The sequence below is a fragment of the Brienomyrus brachyistius genome, chromosome 7 (assembly GCF_023856365.1).
Source record: "Brienomyrus brachyistius isolate T26 chromosome 7, BBRACH_0.4, whole genome shotgun sequence".
NCBI classification, from domain to species: domain Eukaryota; kingdom Metazoa; phylum Chordata; class Actinopteri; order Osteoglossiformes; family Mormyridae; genus Brienomyrus; species Brienomyrus brachyistius.
In genome coordinates this window covers 16,773,707-16,796,260 of record NC_064539.1, presented here as the reverse complement: position 1 = coordinate 16,796,260, position 22,554 = coordinate 16,773,707, and the positions used below count along the sequence as shown (strand labels likewise).

Here is a 22,554-nt window from a genome sequence, read left to right as displayed (position 1 = left end):
GATGTGGAGAATCACTTGTCCAAAAGCACACCCTGAGCGTTCATTTGCCTAACATCACGGAGCAGTATGTAGTGCTAGTCCTAGTGCAGTAATTCTACAAGGGACTGTCAAAGTGCCATAATTTCCACCCCAACAAACACTAAATGTATTACTTTACTGCATCCATGTTCCTGCTGAACAGCTCCAACTGCCACCATGATGATGTTTCTATTTGCTGTTCCTAAGAGCATAACAAAGGGCATAAGTTTGGGTTGAGCATTGGGGTGGGTGAGGGTCCCACTCATTTAAGGGGGTCCAGGGGGCTGCATTGGTTGGTTTCGATTATTGAGGGATTACAATGCCATCATCCCCCCTTAATTTACACCCATGAGTACAAAGAATTTCGATGTACCTGGTTGGAGCACCTTTTGGGATTCTGCTCACAGGTCCAATGGGAAGCAAACAAGCAACCTTTCAAACAAGGCCTCACCTCTGCATCTATGACTCACCTGTTAGGTGCAGGCAAACACGGCCCAATTCAGGCCTTCGAGCAAATCCATCCACAATAAAAGAAATAAGCCTCTGTATTCTGATGGAAAAATACACATTAATACAAATTATGGTGCTACGCTTATGTTTATTGTAATTTGAAGTCAACATTGTTAAAAAGAAGCTACACATATGTATCCCAACTGACAATGAAGAAACCTACTGACATTGTTCACGTGTACAGCGAGAAAGCCATTTAAATCATTCAAACTCAGGTTTTTGGCAATGTGGGAAAAATACTGTTGTTTTCACAACATGAAAATGTTGACATTTAAAAAAAAAAATTTAAAAGACATGGGTTATGTTAGAAACATCAAACTGTATGATATTGATGGAACCAACCAATGGGAATGGGGCAGCGGCACACGTGCAATGGAGCCCCGGGGATCTGGGCCATTTCCGGGGACTATTTACACCTGCGAATGTGCTGTAGCTGGTGGCTGACACCGTGCATTAGAATATCCCACAATCTCTTACTCTGGAACTAACGATAGACAAGCTGCCTCTGTCATTAAGCCTACTTACAAAAAAAACCGTTTACCTCCATATACAGGGTTACATTTCAATGACCATATAAGCAAAGATAATCTACGACGATGCAACCTAACCATAATATGGGTAATACTGCTTAGCTCAGAAGCCAGACACTCAAAGTCCCTCCCCTTTTATTTTGGACACAAGGATTTGCTGCTCAGCAGATGGCAAAAATGCATCCGAGATTTTTTAAATGCATTTCATTTTTGTGGACAGCTTTTAAAAAGTCCCTCCAGAGTAACAGCACTACATCAAACACTGATAAATCAGATTAGTCTCACCTGTCTTTCATGCACTAAGGAGAGCTCCAGTGCTGGTCATATTAGACACAGACCCCTCAGAAAGACAAATACCCTTTACAGATACTGGCATTTGTCTCTCAATATATCGTGGCCGTATTGCAACTCATGACAAAAATAATGCAATTTTTGCACCTATTTGCATGAAGGTATTAAATATTCCAAAATGTTAAATTAAATTATTCTTCAAAGACACATAACTCTCAGGTCCCATTCTGATCTGTAAATGACACATTTTAAACAGACTAGAAGGAATAATAAATAAAAACAGGTATTCCAATCATACAGAGGGAAGGAGTATTTCAGAAATTTACTGCATCATTTTAACGGCTGTACTTTGTATTTTTCATCAGATGTCCACAAGCCATCACTGAAAGTTAAAATTAATAACTTTACATTTTAATATGGCATGATGAGGTCTATCTACAAATGCCCAAATAACCATTATTGGGTCAAAATACTTGATTCATGTACAAGACGGACATACGCAGGCTTCCAATGTATTACTCCAATCTCACACAAGGGGGCGCAACATGCAAACGAGCTTAAATGCACCTACTGATTGTCTCTACACGCAGTTCACTGCACAGACTCATGAATATGAAAATAATGTGCGTATACAATACAATAATGCCTAAAACTGGTAACTTCCCTTTTTTGGAAACAGAGTTTTTGCTGAGCTGTTGATTTAGAGAGAAATGTGACACCAGCAACTGACATTATTGAACGTAGAAAAACAACAATCTCAGGAAACTTTCTCTCAAGAATAAATCGGAGGCAAATGTAACTGCGTGGTCAGCGTTGTAAATTCGGAAAACTAACGTTGGCATCATCGTTGCTTTACCTTAGAAATAAAAAGGTTCTTAGAACCAAAAGGTTCTTTTAGTCTTAAAAAGTACGGACTCAAACACCCTAGACCATCCAAGTCTCATTCATTACAGAATTATTCTGAGAAACTGTGGATTAGCAGCAGTCTCAGAGGCCAGTCACTCCAAACCTGCCCCCCCCCCCCCCCCCCCCAAACAAAGTTCACAATCACCCCCCATTGAAGGGACAGCAGAGGAACGTTTCTTTACAATGTGGGTGTTGCCCTGTTTGGTGTCTACAAGAGGGGGCTCAGCCTTGTATATATACTGCCTCGGCCCATGGAAAGGAGGGCCCACCGACCCTAAATATGCCTTAAAAATACATACATGGAGCACTTTCCAATTTAAGAGCCGCGTCTTCTTTTGCCTTTGAATACGGGTATTTATTTTCATTCTAATCTAATTATTCTCTCTTTCTAGAGTAAAACCTTGTTACATTGGCTAGATTACTTTTGCATTAAATTATGGACTCATAGTCCAATTCTGAGAACATAGACATCTAAATGTTTATTTTACAAATGGACAAATACGCGCATCACCTCAGTTATCAGCAAAACGATACATGTACGTTAAGGCCAGTTTTAGTAACAATTATTAGCTGGTCTGCAAAAATCCGACTGTAGCAGTTCCCTTTAAACCTAAGGCAAAGATGCTTAACCAAAAGAATGGATTTCAAGCTCTTTTAACATGTAAGAAAATATTGCACGCACACTGAGGCCTCTCTCAGAGGAAGTCCCAATACAAACCACGCCTTGGGATAAAAAGTTATATTTGGTTCATTATAAGTTCTTAAATATCCATGATAGCAACAGTGCACCAACGGACTATGCAGATCCATGACATGTTCTCAGCACAAATGGAGAACATCGCGACAGCAAAGGGTCGATGCATTACGACAAGGCATCGCCCACGAGTAGTGCTGAAAATCCATACTGAGTTCGAAATACATGTAGATTAGTTGTGAACTTGTCTTCCCTGGTAAGTTTCAGGCTCTCCATTTTTAGGTGTTTCATGGATATTAGTGTAGATGTTAGTGAGATGTGAATGTTCTTGCATGCGACTGCCCGGCCGGACAAGAATGTAATTCAGACCGCGTGGCCCAACTGCCAAAAACGCAAAATCAGAAAGAGATCACGTGAAAGTGGTACCCTGAGCAGGGTAACCCTGGAGACCGCCACCTCAGAAACATTGTCCAACAACGTACACAAGCGGTGGCCCGATGACGCTGCCATACCCAGAGGATCAGGCAGGGCGCCCCTCTGACCGTGACGTCCATCCCTTCAAACCTTCACTTTCAGTTTGCTTTCTGTTCTTACTTCCAAGTCCCCATCTGTTACTCAGTCACATGGATTTGCTTACAGATAACAGAAACACTTGAAATGGAAAGGTAAAAGCTAAGCTTCACTGGCTAGTTTTTGATGCCGCCAATCGTTTAATGGCCGACCACCACCCGTCCCTCCCTCTGCAACAACTTTCACAAAAACTTGAAAGTCCTCCTGGGGGGTGAGGGGGGGCAGTAATATTCTAGAATCCTCTAGGACTTGTCACGCCTTGCTCAGGCCTGTTCTTTCTCGGTCCTCCAGAGCTGCTCTTTGACCTCCGACGGCAGGGTGTTAAAGAGGTCTTCCTCTACCACCAGGCCACTCCTCTTGAGCAGGCGGCACTCGCCCAGCTCCACAGGCAGGCACTCCAACCGGTTGCCCCTCAGCTCCAGCTGCGTCAGGCCCGTCAGCTCGCCGACGCGCGACGGAAGTGTCTGCAGGCAGTTGCCGCCTAGGTTCAGCGTGCGCAGCTTCCTGCACTGAAACAGCTCGGGGGGCAGGATCTCGATCTAGGGACAAGAGACAGTAGACATTTAGAAGACCGCCTTGCTGATCCACACCATACTGAATGTGCCATTTAAATAAACCATCTTAGCTCTTAAAATACAGATTTACCAGAATGACCATTCAGTGGGAATATAATGGCACACAAATCCATACCAAACATTTTCGGTTGGAGTCTTTCGGTTCGGTACGCATATCACGTACAGTCAATGTGCAGCATATTTATATTATTTTCATTTATTATTTTCGGGTGCATCCGAAATGAGTGAGGGGGTGTCATCCCTGCAGCCAGGTCTCAGTCACGCTCTGGCTGGCTTCCCCCTGATGGGCACGTTATTAATCTGAGGCACTCCAAGGCATCCGCGACATCGGACGTGGGGGATGGGATGGGGGAGCACGGGGAGGGGCTGTCAGAGGGAAAGGACTGGAGATTCTATTTAAAATAATGGGAAACTTTTTTTAGTGTTTTGTACATTATATTAGTAACAAATTAAAGGAAGACAGTGATGAGTAACTAGATGCTAAAATGACATCACCCTAGTGAGACTGACTAAGAATGTGACTGACGAGCTCTTAAAAAACTCCCCTGAATGACAGAACTGGCATATAACAGTCCCAAGATCACTGTATTTTATAACTGTACACATATTTATAACATTTTATACATATTTTCTACACTGCATGAATTTTCTTTTGCTACCAAATGCTCACGTTACTGACAGACTAGCATTATTCGGCAGTACTGCAGTCTTCTTGAAATGTATTGGGTTGTTTTTAGAAACTCTTCATACTCTCAACTGTATCACCTTAGGATGACCAATCAAATTTGTTGTACTGAAATGTTTATTAATAGATCATGCACATGAAATGTTACCAGAGCGATGTTTGCAAAATGCATTTCTAGTACTGATTTCGTCGACATTAAAATAATTCCACATAGCAGATATTTACTTTTAACTGCTTAGTAATCACCTACTGTAATGTATAAAGTACCAGCTCCCCTAAGCTGCAGTGCGATCATCTCACCTACTGTAATGTATAAAAGTACCAGCTCCCCTAAGCTGCAGTGCGATCATCTCACCTACAATAATGTATAAAGTACCAGCTCCCCTAAGCTCCAGTGCGATCATTTCACCTACTGTAATGTATAAAGTACCAGCTCATTACCACTTCACACATAACGCACCTTGTAGAGGTATGGGCATGTGCATGTATATGTGTATGTTTATGGTTATGCATCTACAGTTTACGTATATGTAGAGGCATATCTGTATATAATGTATGGATGTATGTATGTATGGATGTAGGTGCATAGAACGGGTGTATATATGTACATGCCAATGCCCAGCACTACCTCAGTAGTAAATTGTAGATATAGTAGTAATAGTTGATATTTATTACTACTTGCACTTTCCACAGCCCACTACCCATATTTCATACGGTGTATGGGTGCACATAGGCATTATTACTACTATTGTATTAGTGCTCTATCTTTTTTATATTATTTTTATTTTGTATTCTTATTCTTGTATTTTTTTTTATATTCTTTACTCTTGTAAACTCTTTCTTGCTATCTGTCTGGAGCTGCGTTAACAAGCAAATTTCCCCACTGTGGGATCAATAAAGTCCTATCTTATCTTAGCTTCCCTAAGCTCCAGTGCTATTATTTCACCTGCAAAAGGTACATAAAAAATAAGGCATGATATTTACAATAAAGGGGGACAAAAAGCAGCATATATAAATAAGACTGATTTATATGGGTGTTTTGACGGGATAAATCAGGCCAACAGAGGCACATACAGTGTTAACAGATAAAGACGCAGCCTTAAACGCATGCTTGAACATGCCACTATACAGGAATGTGCATTAAATAGGGCAGCTGCGATTAGTCGACTCCATGTTGATGCAGAAAATGGGTCGACATCAATATTTGAAAGACTTTTTTATGATTTTAATGCAATGACCATCATGATTTACGATGACACAGCAGCGCTGTGCAGGAGCTTCTGAAGAGAAACCGCAGAGGCGATGGAACGGCAGAATAAGCAAAACCACCGTGTTGTTTGTTCATATTTATTAAATGATCATCAGTATCGAGAGCTTCTTCATATCTTTTGTCCTTGTAGCTGCTAAATACACTCATTATAAAAGCCATAAGGGTGTCTGCCTGCTATGTTGGAATCTTCATTGAATAAGTGTTTGTGAAAATGTTTAGGCTAAAATTCTGCATGAACTGATGGTTCTGTGATGTGCCGCTATAGTAAAACTGAAACGGACACTAAAAAGAAAATTTGTGAACTGAAATAAAAATGAAAACCATATTTGCAAAAAAAGTGGCGTTAATCCGCGCTCCACCTACGCACTACCACACCACCAACGTTGTTTTACCGTATTTACCACAGTCTGTCCCCCTGCTTTCATCGCGACTTCAGTGCCCATCGCTCGTGTTGCATGCGACATGCTTCGCTAATCGAATTTATGAAGCATGAGGATACGGCAAATTTATACAGGTTACTAACTTTTGGGCACCACAATACGCATCTCATTAATATTTTTTGGCATACCGCTAATCTACTTATCGAATTATGGGTGAAAATAATGTTTGTATAATGCCGAAAAACTGGCGCCCATTATCCAAAGCCCTGCAATGACATACAGCTGATAACATTAAACTGAATGTTCAGGTTGATTTTCTGGAGGAAAATTAATCGCTTTGATTAATCGACCAATTGATAATATCACTGATAAATTAATGTACAGAAAAAAGTCATTAGTGGCAGCCCTAGCATTAAAGGAAAAAGGGGCCTGAACTTTAGATACTGACGTATTTAGAAACAAAACACACATGCATGCACACAAACAGTGACAGTAACAAGTAAAAGCTTTTTGCTGATATAGTTGTAATATTATGTTTAAAAGCCTTTCGAAAAGAAGCCATTCAAAGAGCCACCACACTTAAGACGTCCTGCAAACCACTAAGTGTTTTCCTGAGGGTAGGTGGGGCTGCAGTATGTAGCTGCTGGTGAGGGGGGGGGGGCAACATATGCAAGGCAGGGGGAGGCCTCTAACGTCCCAGCTTAGAAGAATGGAAAATTGCCAGTTAATCACCATCACATAGACGTCAGGTTGCTTGTCTGATATCACCGCTTCCTGATAACACTGTCATACGGCCCAGCCCCTACTTTAGCATTATTTCAGGGCACGTTGGCGTTATGGAGGATTGGGGACATTGTCGCAGGGACAGGTAACGATTATGCCAGCAGCACCACTGGCACTATGTATGAGAGAGAGATGGAAAGAGAGAGAGCACAGATCTGTATGAAGCGTTTATCAGAGCAGAGAGGCAAACTAACCGGCAGAGAGGCACTAGCCCTACGTTGAATACCCCTTGAAAACTTAATTATGTATTTAATACAACTCATAATAGAGCAAATGTCAGCACCGTCCTTGGACCTCATGGAACAGCGTTTTACTGAAATTCACAGAGTCCGTTCTACAATTTGGTGTGCATGCCACTGACGTCCGTGCTACAAACTGAACAGCATGTGCTACTCGGAGACATGGAGCATGAAGCTCTAACACACATTATACTGATGTGCGCTATACAAATTTCAATACATTTCCTTCTCTTTATAAAATTTAAATACCACAGTTTGACTCGATCACTTCAAAAATTCACTGAAAATGCCATTCTGTTAATAGTTTTCTTCACTAAGTCTATGTATACAGTATCAGGAAGCCACACCTATTATTTACTAAAGGCCAGGACAGAAATGAGGAACTCACCCTATTGGCAGTCACAGCAAAGTACTGTAGGTTCTGAAGGAATCCAACATCTGCTGGGATACTGGTGAGATTGTTGTGGCTTAAATCCAGAAAGCGTAGTTTACGGCAGAAGAACAGCTGGCTGGGTATCTTCTCGATCTTGTTGCGATTCAAGTAGAGCCTCTCCAGGTTGGTGAGTGTGCCGATCTGAATGGGAATGTAGGCGATCTGGTTATACCAGAGCTTAAGGCACACGAGCCGGTGGAGGTGCTGGAAGCTGATGATCTCCTCTATAGTCTTAAGGTTGTTGTCTTTCAGGTCAATCTCCTGTAAGTTGTGCAGACTGAAGATAGAATGTGGAATGCGCTCGAGGTCACAGCGGATGAGCTCCAGGTCTGTTAGGTTCACCATCTTCTTGAGGCTATTGAGCACCATCAACTTTGTGCCCTCGTTGTTTACAGACAGCTTCTGTAGATGCACGCCCACGTCCATGACCACCTGCGGCAGCTTGGTCAGGTTGCTCTTCAGCCTCAGCACCTTGAGCCGCTTCAGCTCCCGCAGCCCGTCGATAACAATGTATCTGTTGTTTTCAGCACTCAAGTTCCCGGTGAGATGCAACTCGCTCAGGTTCTTCAAGCTGTAAATCCACAAAGGAATTTCTTTAATGTCAGTGAACTTGATATGCAGTGACTTGAGATTCTCCCGTAGGAATGCCAGAGCAGGGGCCTCGATTTTTGCTGGCGTGTGGTAGAGCCACATCTCCCTCAGACTGGAGAGCTGGGCAATAATGGGTGGGATGGTGACATCAGGGATGAGCTCGAGCTTCAGGACCTCGAGGTCCAACAGGTCGAACACCGTGTCTGGGATGCCGCTTAGCATGAAGAGGTGTAGCTCCAGCTTGTCCTGCGAGTTCTTCGTAACCCGTTGCCGCAATTTGTCCAGGGTCCACTCGTTGTTTAAATTCATCTGCCGGAGCTTGTTCTCGCTCACCTCCGAAAGGAAAACGGCAAAGCGTTTGGAGTAGAGGGGGTCGTACTGGTCAATCAGGTGCAGCATGAAGGCAAAGTCATTCTTTACGTCGGGAATGTCGCTGTAGCTGCTCTCTTCCCTAATCGACTCAAACGAGTATTTCTTTAGAGAACGGCTTAGCATCCAGCACAAGGTATACATGCAGATTAGGCCGTAGACTCCCACTAACGTGATGTAGAAGCCTGCTAAGATTTTAAAGAGGGTGGCAAGTGGATGAGCACAGCGATACATCCGGTAGCCCGTGAAGCTCTCGATGTCCACACTGCAGTCGACGCTAAACTGAATCATGCCGACATAGTATCCAGTGTAGCAGATGATCAGAATAAATTTGATGACTTTGATAATAGTCTGGCGGATATAAAGCCGGTACACTATGTCACCCTCTTCCACATGCAGGCGGAACTTCTTCACCTTCTCAAACAGTGCCTTCGCTTGTTCCCCTTCCTTCTTGTCCAGAACACCAGTTTCGGAGCGGTCCACGATGCCCTGCTCGATGCGAGACTTCGTCCTCTGGAGCATTGGCACGCTGGCCTCCACATCCTCACTGATGCTTGAGGTCTTCTTGTCCATGGAGCCGTTCATCTTCCCCGGGGGCTTTGAATCACTCTCCTCCACCACGGTCTCTGACAGGGCCCGTGTCGTCCAGGGAGAGTCAAAGCACTTGTGCAAAATGGACACAAAGTGTTCTAGCTTGGAACTAGTGTGGGGAAACTTGAACCAGAAGTTGCTGCAGGCCAGGAATATAAGCGTATGAAGGAGTACTAGATAAGGGAAGTATTTGGCAAACCAGTGCAATCGGTCCTCATAACACACAGCATCTACGTAATTATACTGGTGCCTGTCCAGGTCATACTGGATCCCCTTCGGTTCAAAGGGCAGAACTGAGGAGAGATTGCTCTGGACATAGCGCCCATGTGGGTAAGTGTCACAGCTTGTGTTGATCATCCACTTGCAAGGCAGGCAGATCATCTTGTCCTGGGTGACCTGCAGCGTGCCCCCGAACACCGCGATCATCAGCATGACGATGGAGATGTAGTCTGTGAAGACATCCCACCATGGTTTCAGGATTCGATATGCTGGCTGTGTGTCTGCAAAGTACCGCAGCTCTGTGATGGGAATCATGGCTTTACCTGCAGACAGACAGACGACGAGAGAGATGCAAAGATATTCAGACAACAGAACGCAGCATGCGATTTCTACGGTCATGTAAGAAGACCGTGCACTCGTACTATGGTCTGGCACTGCCAAAGAACAGGAAACCCAGTTATGAAACAGGAAGGCTCTCCTTCAGTCAAAAGACAAGACTGTCACAGTCATAGTTGTCAAGTGCCTGAACTGCAACTGACAAAACATCAGTGTTTTAATCTCATCTGCGATTATAAACAGGTAAAGGTGGAAGTAGCACAGACACAAACTCTGGAAATTTCTGACGACCATAAGCTCAGTTCTGTAAACTCGGCACTTCTGGACGCTCTGGTATATTTTGTGCTTTATTAAAATAGCTTTTATTCTGCCACGTTCTGTATCACTCCTGTCCCCAAGATTATCTGCGCTTGTTTCCGGTCACTCGCTGGAAACTTAACCTAGCAGCACTTGTTCCTTAAGGCGGCCCTTTGACAGCTTCTGCTAGCGATGCAGCATCTGCTAGACCAGCAGGTTGCTTCACACTATACATGTAAGAAGCAGGGAAACATGCAACTCGGAAAGTGAAACTTCTGACACAGGTTGGGTATTTCTGAATGGACATAGAGTTGAATTCGGTTTAACCCAAAAATAAAATCAGTGAAAGTTCATAAGAAGTTAAAGTTTTAGAAATGACATGTGGAAGTCTGACACCCAGCCATCGGACCCTCGTTACACAAGGTTAGATTTGGGGGGGGGGACGACTGATGGAAATTGGCAAAACAAATGCTCCGATGGTAGGAGGCAGCACTGCATAAGCAGACATTTTGTGCTATTTTCCCCTCTTCATTTCCTGGAGTTTCAGGTGCCCTGGGACCACTGCATGTGTGTGTGTGTGTGTGTGTGTGTGTGTGCTCTGGCCGGGGGGGGGGGGGGGCACTAGCGACCAAATGAACCCCACCTAATCCCTGCCAGAACATCCTCTGATTGTCCATCTAATCATCCACGCCCTACTGAGGAAGGAGCTTCTAATACAGCGTAAGGATTCCTTCAGATTTCCAAAGGGAACAAACAGAAAACAACTAAAAATAGCTGCATAGCTTATAATTGACATTAAATATCACCGACATCAAATGCGTGCATTTTAGAATTCATACAGTCTGAAGATACCGTACCTTCTGCCTGAGCCTGAGCTTTCACAGAGCACACAAAAACAAAATATCATCCCTCGGGACAAAATAGCACAGACACTTCGTACTTCCTGCTGAAATCATCTCCGTTTTGGCAATCATTACCTTCCCCACATACTTGTATAATTACCATGAGTGAAACTATCCAAAATGCATTTATGGGAATAGAGGCAGGGATCCTGCTTGTGTCCATCATGAGAGAGAGTCACTCTGCCTCAGCAGCACCTTCGACCTGATCCATATTCCAAAGGAGGCCAACCCACATCTACCCACACATCCACCCTCACATCCACCCATTTTCCAAACCGCTTATCTTACTGGATCGCGGGGGAGCCTATCCCGGAAGCAACAGGCACGAGGCAGGGAACAACCCAGGATGGGGGGCCAGCCCATCGCAGCCCACCCATACAGTGCTTCAAAAAGCCAATGCACAACCCCCAGTGCTCTCAACTGCAGAGTGCACACTTCGAGATGAACGTGTCACTCTACAGATAATGAATCCGCAATTATCCTTCCACTCCTCTTCTTATTACTGCATGAAAGACAACAATGATATGTAGCTCAGAGCAGCAGAACCCAGTGAAAAGCCTAAAACGAGGAAACGAATGACGTCGATAAGTCATTAAAAAAAACTTCAATAAAAACATAGCATACCTAAGATTACTGTGCTAAATCTCTTTGTGAATATTTTCAATACATTCAAATAATAGTTTTGACATTTTCTTGCATCTTAAAGTCCAAAAGTGGTGCAACCATCTAAACAAATTAGCAGAATAAGAAAACAATTAGAATTGATATTTCAGCAATTAAGGGAATTCGATTACTTAACCATAAATGTCTGAAAGCATTAAACTCATAAAAAGCTGCAAAACCCTGGTCCTAAAACCCATTAAGACGACAAAAACATCCGTCCGTAAATTTGCATGTACCTCAAATGTCAGGGTTTTTATTTAAAAGTAATTTTAGGATGTTATATCAAAAAAAGAAGAACCCAAGCGGCCTTCACGGGGGTGAAGCGGTTCTGTGCAATTTCAGGGTAAAAAGAATTTGTTTAGAAATTATTTTAAAAAATGCAATCAACATCAGGAAGTTGTAAGTCACAGACAATATGTCTGTCACCGAGTCTGAATAATAAAATCCAAGGTGCTTATTTGGACGTTATAAATATGGAAAACAAAAATTCAGACAAACCCTGTGTTCTCTGCCCCCCAGTATGACTGCATATCTGTAACGATAAATACCCCTATAGCCAATAGTTATTTTTCAGTCTGAATTTCCTGGCAAAAGCTCCTTAAATGGCAGAGGGAGACTAACTCGCTGAGGTTGTTTTTGCCTTCCTCTGGTCATTTGGATGATCTCATTTCAAATGAGTTAGCACTTGTGTTTTCAGCAGCATATCTGAGTTCAGTAGATTAAACACAGCTTAGGTCTTTTCAACTGCACTCGCTTCGGTGTTGGTGTAATATATTAGAAAACCAAAATGTTCCCAAACATTATGTATTGTAACATCATAAAACTTTATTTTTAAAACTATGCACAAATTTAATACCAAGGACAAAAGCTTGTGCAGGTGTCCAAGCAGTTGTCTGTTTAATCTGAAATGAGCGTTAAAAGGCAGATGGTACAGCTGTAATTAATGACTACTAATCATAAATGCAAAAAACAAATAGGAACTAACAACGTCTAATGCATCGTAACATTTTAACAGTTACTTTATGAAGGTTTTCATTTGGAAAAGATAATTGCAAAACAGAATATTGCATAGCCTGACATTTTTCACTCTGAAAACCTTGTTACTCACCCACTACTGTCACATTCTCAGGCCACTAATGCAACAAGACACAATTAAGGCTTTGAGGCCCTGAAACAGGTGAAGGAATTGAAACTGGATGAGAATTTTACACAGGGTTTGTAAAACACTCGCCTGCATTTCTAAGCACCCCTGCAAGCACTCGGTGTCAGCACTCCTCCACCTCAGAGGTATTCCGGCACTGAGGACCCCAACCAATGACAAAACAGATGGTGCCCCACGGCAACAGCACAGCAGAACCTTCCAGAACTAAGGATAGTCATTTTCTATGCAGCAAAATGAGGCACCTAGAGCTCCCCTCTCTTACGTAGGGCGTACTCACACTTGGCCCGGTTGCCGTGTGCCGTACCTGAGCACGACTGCTCCCACCTCACACTCCCCCGCTGCTCTGCGCTCACATTGCACTCAGCGATCCAGGCGTGCTTTCATCATCATCGTGCGACGTTTTGTGTTGAAGAAAACACAGGAAGAAAAGCGCTGCCACACAGCACAGAGATGTTCATGATTAATGCCTTTATTTTGGGGGTTTATTTAGTGTCGCTCTGGGCGTAACGACACATGGCACTAACAGATTTCAGCATGCAATGCAGCAATTTTCATTTAATTGTGCTGCACATATGAAATAGTGTCATATGTTACCAAATATCTCAGTTTTTGTGTGCTGCATCCAGTAGCTCCTGGATACTCATCAGCTGAAATTTCCAACAAATACTGCACCTCTGCTAAAGACCAAAGTGATCCATTCGCTGCAGTGTTTGTTAAAAATATCTGTTGCTTCCTAATCTGCGCATCCCTTCTGGGTCCAGTTCATGTACAGTGTACATGACTGCATGCATACGCCTCCTGCATCATTGACATTATGTCTGTATTCCGTACCTGGGCGCTATTAGCAATCACACTAATCCCACCGTGTCCGAGTCCAACTGAAGCTGCCCCAGGCGCACCTCTTCAACCATGCTTGGGGGGGCGGTACGGACCGCCCAGTCTGAGTACAGCCTTAAGAACACTGCGAGAGCAAGTCCCAGCTACCCCTGATTACCGAAGCTGTCAGCGGGAAAGCAGAGCCCTGAGATAAGGTTCTCATTAATGGTTACCGTCATTGTCTTAGAGACCATCTATAATCAGCTCAATAGCCTTCAGCATTGAACTAATTGTATATGCCGTAACCGTTAATCAATCACACATAAGGAGTTAAAAATACATAATAATACTGTTACGCTTGTACAAGTCTCATCTGCGATTTAGCTGCCACCATCCAGGAAAACAGGCCGAGCTTAGTGGACTATCACGCTGCAGGTGTCACAGATGCAAATCCAGAGTAGAACACACCACTCCTTACTCTGGCTTCAATTCACACACGTGCCGTTTAACAGGAAACATATGTTCAAAAGAAAAAACCCAACAGACATCGCCTGAGATCATCTCACCTGAACACATAAATAGTTCCTCCTGATCAACCAAATGTTTTATAGTTTTCTTGTGGGATGTAAAAATACTTGGCTTAAGCCAGCTGGTGTATCATAAAATGCTAAAGAGTAAGTATGGATACAAATACGAACATATTCAAATAGTGAAATCACTGGGTGTGTACACTATTTATATACAATACAAACAAATACGCTAACCACTGTGGATACATGTATAGTATTAAATAATATCAAAAGACCAGAACCTAAGTGTTTAAGCATGAAAACACCCACAAAAGAGTGAAAGGACAGCCACAAAAATGCTATGATGGCAAAGGTCCCTCATAGCTTAACATATAGCAGTACGAGCTTTAAGCCCTTATGTACGGCATTTTTCCCTAAATCCGCCAAGGTGTATACACCTATATAAATTCTCAAGGAGCGCTTCTGCCAAGTAGCCATTAAAACCATCAGGCTAGAGGGTGCACGTTCATTTTATAAAGCGCGTAGATGCATCTTACGCAGCTCCATCCCTCTCAGCAGACACTGAAAGGCTCTAGTCGGGCCGATATGAGCAGTGAAGTGCCTCAGTTTGCAGTGCTGAGGCCACTCCCCTTTCCCATCTTCATAAACAGGCTCCAGTTGGGCAGAAATGAACAGTGAAGTGCCTCAGTTTGCAGTGCTGAGCCCACTCCCCTTTCCAATCTCCATAAACAGGCTTCAGCTAATTCAGCTTCTCAGAGGCAAATGGGTGGCAGATGGGGAACGAGCACACAAAACAACCACCAATAACAATGTGCATTATAAACTATTGCATACAGGATGGACACCTTTGGTAAACAACATTCAATAGATGTATGTCCACTGCACCCCATTCAGACAATAAGAATGCACACTACAGACACCATATAGGAGACTAAGGTAAGTCACAAAATTAAATGAAAAGGAAGCAAGTGAAGAGATTTTACAAAGCATTAGCCTGCTACACGCAGCCCCTTCCTTCCCCCTCAGCAGACACTGAAAGGCTCCAGTTGAGTGTACCCTGTACCATGGCTCACAGCCTTGGCTACCCAATGTCAAATTACGTTACTATTTAATGAAACACGGAAGAGAGGAACACGAATTATCCCTGTTACAAGACTGGCATGAGGGGAGACACTAAACACAGATTCCAGCAAACGGAGGAAATGATTCAAGCACAGAAAATCCGGAATAGACAAAGGCCCGACATACTCCTCTGTCAGCACTGAATCATGAACACGCTGCCAAAGGAAAGCAACCGATGACCACTTCATGCCTCAAAGAAAACACTTACAGCCAGACTGAAACACCCTTCCTAAGAGTGAGCTGTGATTTTAGCCATATTGACATAGGCATTACAATCCTAACACCTCCGCGATAAGTATCCAAATAACAAAAAAAACGTGACTTGGGTTTTCTTGCAATACATCATCTAAAAACATCTTCCTGGTTAAATTTGAGTTATATACATTCTCATTTGACAGTTTACAAGTCCAGAGGGGATTCCGTTCCATCGGGCTCTGAACTATTCACTTGGACTAAATGGCATGGACTGCTACACCTCAGATTCCCTGCTGCAGCCAAAACACTGGCATCATGGGATTTGTATTCCATATGATTCTTAAAAAGTCACTCTTGTTTACACCCTCCTGGATATAGAGTTCAGATGGTTCGGGGTCTGTATTAAATACGAAACAGGCACACTAAGGGACACAAATGAGGCCTGTATTGGGTCTGTATTAAATACGAAACAGGCACACTGAGGGACACAAACGAGGCCTGTATTGGGTCTGTATTAAATACGAAACAGGCACACTACGGGACACAAATGAGGCCTGTATTGGGTCTGTATTAAATACGAAACAGGCACACTACGGGACACAAATGAGGCCTGTATTGGGTCTGTATTAAATACGAAACAGGCACACTGAGGGACACAAATGAGGCCTGTATTGGGTCTGTATTAAATACGAAACAGGCACACTAAGGGACACAAATGAGGCCTGTATTGGGTCTGTATTAAATACGAAACAGGCACACTGAGGGACACAAATGAGGCCTGTATTGGGTCTGTATTAAATACGAAACAGGCACACTAAGGGACACAAATGAGGCCTGTATTGGGTCTGTATTAAATACGAAACAGGCACACTGAGGGACACAAACGAGGCCTGTATTGGGTCTGTATTAAATACGAAACAGGCACACTGAGGGACACAAATGAGGCCTGTATTGGGTCTGTATTAAATACGAAACAGGCACACTACGGGACACAAATGAGGCCTGTATTGGGTCTGTATTAAATACGAAACAGGCACACTGAGGGACACAAATGAGGCCTGTATTGGGTCTGTATTAAATACGAAACAGGCACACTGAGGGACACAAACGAGGCCTGTGTTGGGTCTGTATTAAATACGAAACAGGCACACTACGGGACACAAATGAGGCCTGTAAGAAGCATTTTTCTAAGGGATATTTCCATGCTTGCACAAACTTCCTATATAAAGTCTTTTTTGGTTCACAGTTCAAGTCTCCCAACACCAAGGGATTGGGAGGAGGCTCGGGGGGGGGGGGGGTTGCTTGTCCGACCAAAGCCACAAACGGATGCCTTTCCTGAATCACCATCAGCCCAGAAGACCACCCCCCCTCATTGAATCCAGACTTCAGAGGCCTTCTGAAGCAAGTGCAGTTCCCCCAAAGTGTGTCCCCACAAAGCCAGGGACTTTTGTCCCCCCCCCCCTCGTGTTTCCTCATCAAGTCTCCATTAGAGCTGCGAGTCACCTCCTGCCTGTTCTTAGGGAGAATCGCCCACAGGGCCAATTCTGCCGAAAACTGACAAGGGGGGAAAGAAAACAACATGGCAGACAATTCTAGGACTCCTTCGGATGAATTTTAAATATTACTTCAACGATGCAAAAAATCTCCCTTTGCTCCCAAAATGTGGACTGTATGGGGGTGCGAGGACAGGCTTGGGAAGCACCGGACTGGAGGATCAACAGAACCAACAGGCCGCAAACAACACAGCAGGACCGTGGATGCGGAGCCTCACTGCCCAGACCGGACACCCAATAGCAGAGAACAGATGCCTACAAGGTGGTTCCCTCAGCACCATTAGCATGAGAAGCAAGAGCGCTGTCACATGAATGACACTCGGGGTGGAAAGGTGACCAGTCTGAGCCCATAAACATGGGCCTCCGGGCCACCATGAGGAAATCCTTGTACCAAGATGCTTTTGTCAGCCAGTTCCAAGGCCATTTATGACCGGCATTGAGTGTCAGCATTGGAAAGCGTCTCTCCCTCCGACCTCGCAGTGAAGGGCAAGTGAGGCCCTCCATTCTTTAACAAGAACTCCGTTCCTCTCTTCTTACGAGAGCAGACTTTCCGGAGAAATCTGAGCACAGGGTGGAGTGGGAGTGTGGGTGATTCCCAAACCCCAAGAGACCAGCCATCAGGTAAATGACTCCATCAAATGAAATTACTTAACAAGCTCATTGCCAAATGAGGCCGAAACACAAAAGGAATAGTGCAGCTTTCTCTGCTGCGCGAAGAACCAGGGTGAAAGAGGGAAAGCACTTTTGGAGGCCAAAATAAGGCATGAATACAAAACTCTTCATTGTGCTGAAGTAGACCACAAAGATACACTGTGTTAAGTAACCGCAGACGTAATGGAACGAACAGGGAATGTGGGGGGTTATTCTTTTGGTACAACAGCACACTTGTAAATGTTCTAAGAGACACACATAGTCAATAACAATAGAACAGGAAGCAGAATAACACACGAGCAAAGATCAGGAAAAAGGCAGCGGGCACAGCTGTCTGGGGTGATTAGTACAGAGCCTGATCAACTCAAGGCTCACTGGGTGCAGAAAGGATCCACATCTCACTGTAAAGTCTGACAAAACTGACAAGTACATGACAATACAGCCTGCAGTTTTTAAAATCATAAAAGCACAGACGTCACATCTGCCATTGTCACCAGCATTTCTTATGGAGCATCTTACAAATATATCCAGCAATTACATTTCACAGTGCTTTTTATAAGATGATGGTAAGATTAAAATTAACTGTACTGAACTCAGGGGGAAATTCTGAATGTTCTTTCTCTGGTAATGAAACATTTCAATATACTTTCATACTCTCAATATACTCTAAAGATGTGCCACTCTATTCACAATCACCTGCATCTGTGTGCTAAGCATCAGTGCTTAAAAAGAAACTTATAAAATTTATAAACGAGAGGAGGCCATTCGGCCCATCAAACTCGTTTGGGGAGAACTCAATATCCCAGAGTTCTAGCTCTGATTTAAATTAACCCAAGGTTTTTAGCAGGAGAACATTTTAAACTGAATTTGAGAAAACTCTTCTTTAAACAGCATGTAGTTAGAGTATGGAATAGTCTTCCTGCTAGTGTAGTGCAAGCTAAACCCCTGGGTTCCTTTAAAATCGGAGCTAGATAAGACTCTGAGCTATTAGTTAAGTTCTCCCCAAATGAGCTTGACGGGCCGAACAGCCTCCTCTCGTTTATAAATTTCTTATGTTCTTCAGCTTGCACTACACTAACAGGAACAATATTCTACACTCTAAGGGCTTTCTCAAGTGCATAAAATATTACAATTATTTTCATTAGACTAGAAGATTTTTATACATGTATTAACAAGTTAAAGTTGACAATAGATCGGCGTGTTGCCACATGTATTTTTTTCCAGTAATGTTGCACTCCAGCTAAGCAACATCAGACCTCAAGCAGACAATCACTCAGGAAACGCCAACATCCAAATCAAGTCTGTCTCTATAGTAACCTTTAGAAAAGGATAGGTATTTTTCTTGTCAAAAATACTCCAGAAAATTGTCCTTTCCGAAAGGGAACCAGGAAGATGGATGGCAAAATTACCAAAGATAGGCCCAACCATAAATTTACTCTTCCAACAAGCCCAGCTATTTAGTGAATCACATGCAAGGAAAGCAATTACTGTGCAGTTATTTCTGTCTATGATACAGCCCCTGAACTACATCAGCAATGGTTACTTGTACTGACGCCGATCTCTAGCTTTATTAGACATTTAAAAATATTGTAGTTGAAACCGAATCTGTAGAAATAGCCTGGCAAATTAAACTTCAATGACTGACACCCCCAAGTACTATGAATGATGGGGTCATGTAAAGGACGCCTTTAACACAGAAGCCCCCCACCCACCCCGAGTATTCTCCGAGACCTACCATGGATGGCCAAAACTACGCACAACAACAACGGATGGTAACGTGATTTTTGTGTGCTTGCATATGGTAACTGATAAATTAATAATAAAGTACACTGTACATTATACAGCACTGTATAAAACTCTCAAATGAAAGCAATTCTGACATTTTCATCTGATTCTCAATAGATCATAGAGCAATGAATAAACAATGTATCAAGGGACAATGGGGTAATGAAAATCATGCTTTTTATGCCCCTCAAAGAACAAAGAAACAATGAAACAACATGCATTTCACTGGTTTTTTTTTCTCACCATGGTACATTGGCAATAACTGAACCAACGGCTTCTGAAGCAAAGTGGCACATGCATTATACTAGACACACGCAGAGGGGCACGGACACAAACACGCAGGGAGCACGACGCACAGCACAGATCTTACCCCACAGGTGATGTTATCTGTACTTCAGAGGCTGCTGCAGTGTGTAAGGGGCGTTCAAGTTAAAGTCATCACTTTGATTACTGGACACCAAAGACTCTCTCTGTGCCATGGGGGCCAACACCTGCTGTTAAAAATAATAATAATTATTATTATTATTCAAAATAAGTAGATTTTATCTGAACAGAAATACTAAACTGAACACAAATGTCAATCACATACCTGACTCCAAATTAAACTGCACTGTACATAAGCATTTGAGGCACATTAAGACAGCTGTAGACATTTCAGACATTTTAGCAGGTATATTAATTGAAACCCCTTCCATTCCCAAGTGACATTATCCTATTCTGCTTATCAAATTCTCAACATAACATGACACAAGACTGTCACTGCTGAAGCAGCAACTAAACGGGCTTGATTTTTACTCTAATTTTAGGTACTGACAGGAACAGTAGTGCGTTGCTTTTCATCTAATTATACAGCCTTAATGAATTCAACCAAAACTAACAGACGCTAAACTATGATAGTATGAAGGTATTAGACTTGCATTAGACTTCTAGATTCTAAGTTTTATTTCCTTTGTTTCTACAGTTTAAAATATTGACATTTAAAAAACTAAAGCAGTCATAAAAAACCAAAACGAAGAAGAGGAACGCTACTGATGAACAATCTAGTACTTATATCAGTGACTTTATATTATTGCACTAAAGATATATGTACTTTTAAATTAGTAATAAGACAGGTCATCTTTGCATTTTATAGATAATATCACGGCCATACGTGGTAAGTTTGACCCACAGAGTAACGAAACTGTGGGACTGTTAGTTTGCAGGGGTCGGTTTCGTTAGTAACGTTTTATCGCTGATAATTTAAAATCCCATTTAAAATAAATGTATTGCAGCAGAATCACACTCGATTGATTAATCACGACAAATCGTGTGACAATCGTGAAAGTTAAACAATGGCAGTGTGGAAAACAGACGATCTCCCTCAATTCCGGGGGATTTTTAGGCGGCTAAGTTTCTATTAACGTGATCTTATCTTGCCTGGGTAATGCGCATTCAACCAGGACCGCGTCCGAAGTTATAGTCAATGTCCCCAAAGCCTGTCAGTGCCCAGACACGCAGGCCTGCGCTGTACCGCGATTTTATACCCCTCTGTAATAGGTTGCCCCAATATTTTGATAAATGGTAATAATTAGGGGCGCAAAAAATACCGGTTTCGTAATCTGTTCACAAAATCCATCAAATTTAAGAGGAATCGTTTAACTGAAATTTCCATTGAACGGCTATTTTTTAAATGAAAAATTCAAACCAATAACACATCGGGTTACAATTTGTTGATTGTTTGTCAGACTTCAGACTACCACGCCAAACCTACTTGGCTAACAGCATAAAATCAAGATACTAATGAAACCGCAACATCTTGCTCGTAGCAACACACGGAACTAATATATCGCAACTTACCCAATAACAGTAATAGCGACAGCGATTCTCCCTTTAGATGAAAAAGCGACACATTGTCTTTGTTTGTCTGTGGTGCAGTGTTTCCATCAGCAGCAGCAAGAGTCCTCGCCGTCGCTTTACTCTCCACCCAGGAAGTTGAGTCAGAAAAATGAGGAAAAAACAGCCCAATAATACTCCGACATACCTCCGGTCGGTTACGGTACCGTGTTTTTATACCGTCGGATATAGTTTATTAGGTTTTGAAAACAGTTAAAATTACACATTCGACAAGGGAATACGGACGATCCATTTCCCTCAATCGATAAAACGCTATCTTTGTGCCTAAACGTGATTATGGGTGCAGACATATTTGTTAGGGTCATAATCGGAAGTATTTCGAAGGCCGGAAGTGCTGCGTCCGACATGTTTATTGATGGCAAATATATTCGCTGACTCAAGGTATTTGGTATAAAGACACAGCGGTTAGCAGTTTGCTAGCAATTGTTTGCTCAATCCCATAATCAAATGTTAAATTCGAGTCCGCTGTCAAATTAATCATTTTGAAAAATGACCCAAGCATACATTCAAGATTATAATGAATTTGTATTTTATGTGTATAACTCGAGTTCATTTTGTGTTTCCCATCCACTTCCAGTTTCATACAGCATATTAGGTTGCTGGTATTTATTACGCTTGTTTTGTTATATTGACGTCTGTCCTTGCTGTGTTAAAAAAAAAAAACCTTTTAGGCACGTTATTAATTTGACGGGCTATACCTTAATAGAACGGCATATGTTACTGAGTAAATCTGGTTAAGTATATTGCCCAAGGTTACAAGAACACAGAACGTGTAAGAACCACATCTTGTCAACTGATTACTTCATGCCCTAATAATCCGCCAGGAATATTGACTTCGGTCCAAGACAAGCTTGCTTCTTACGGAAACAGGTTCAGTGGGCTCTATGGGTGTAATAATGAAATACTACTTATATATTTTATCTTTACTGAAAAAGAGAAATATAACACTGGAAAAAATAGAAAATTTCCACACATTTCAAAGTAATTGTTTTTGG

The 22,554-nt window shown here is 42.6% G+C and overlaps 1 protein-coding gene across 1 annotated transcript; it reads right to left on the bottom strand.

Annotated features, from left to right (window-relative positions):
- Positions 1-596: 596 nt before the first annotated feature.
- lrrc8aa (leucine rich repeat containing 8 VRAC subunit Aa) lies at positions 597-21,828 on the bottom strand. The gene is made up of 4 exons (XM_049019808.1): positions 21,503-21,828; positions 20,037-20,160; positions 7,840-9,977; positions 597-4,058 (listed from the first exon to the last, which is right to left on the bottom strand). Exons 3-4 carry the CDS (start codon positions 9,967-9,969, stop codon positions 3,783-3,785), a joined length of 2,406 nt encoding a protein of 801 aa, XP_048875765.1. The 5' UTR covers positions 9,970-9,977; positions 20,037-20,160; positions 21,503-21,828; the 3' UTR covers positions 597-3,782.
- Positions 21,829-22,554: the final 726 nt, after the last annotated feature.

What these genes read in the sequence shown, in the direction of transcription:
- lrrc8aa (XM_049019808.1), bottom strand. Translation starts at nt 9,969, where the DNA reads ATGATTCCCATCACAGAGCTGCGGTACTTTGCAGACACACAGCCAGCA. An exon ending in TTGCTGTGACTGCCAATAGG is followed by an intron (nt 4,059 to 7,839) that starts GTGAGTTCCTCA and finishes TCTTGTCCCTAG; the next exon opens with ATCGAGATCCTGCCCCCCGA.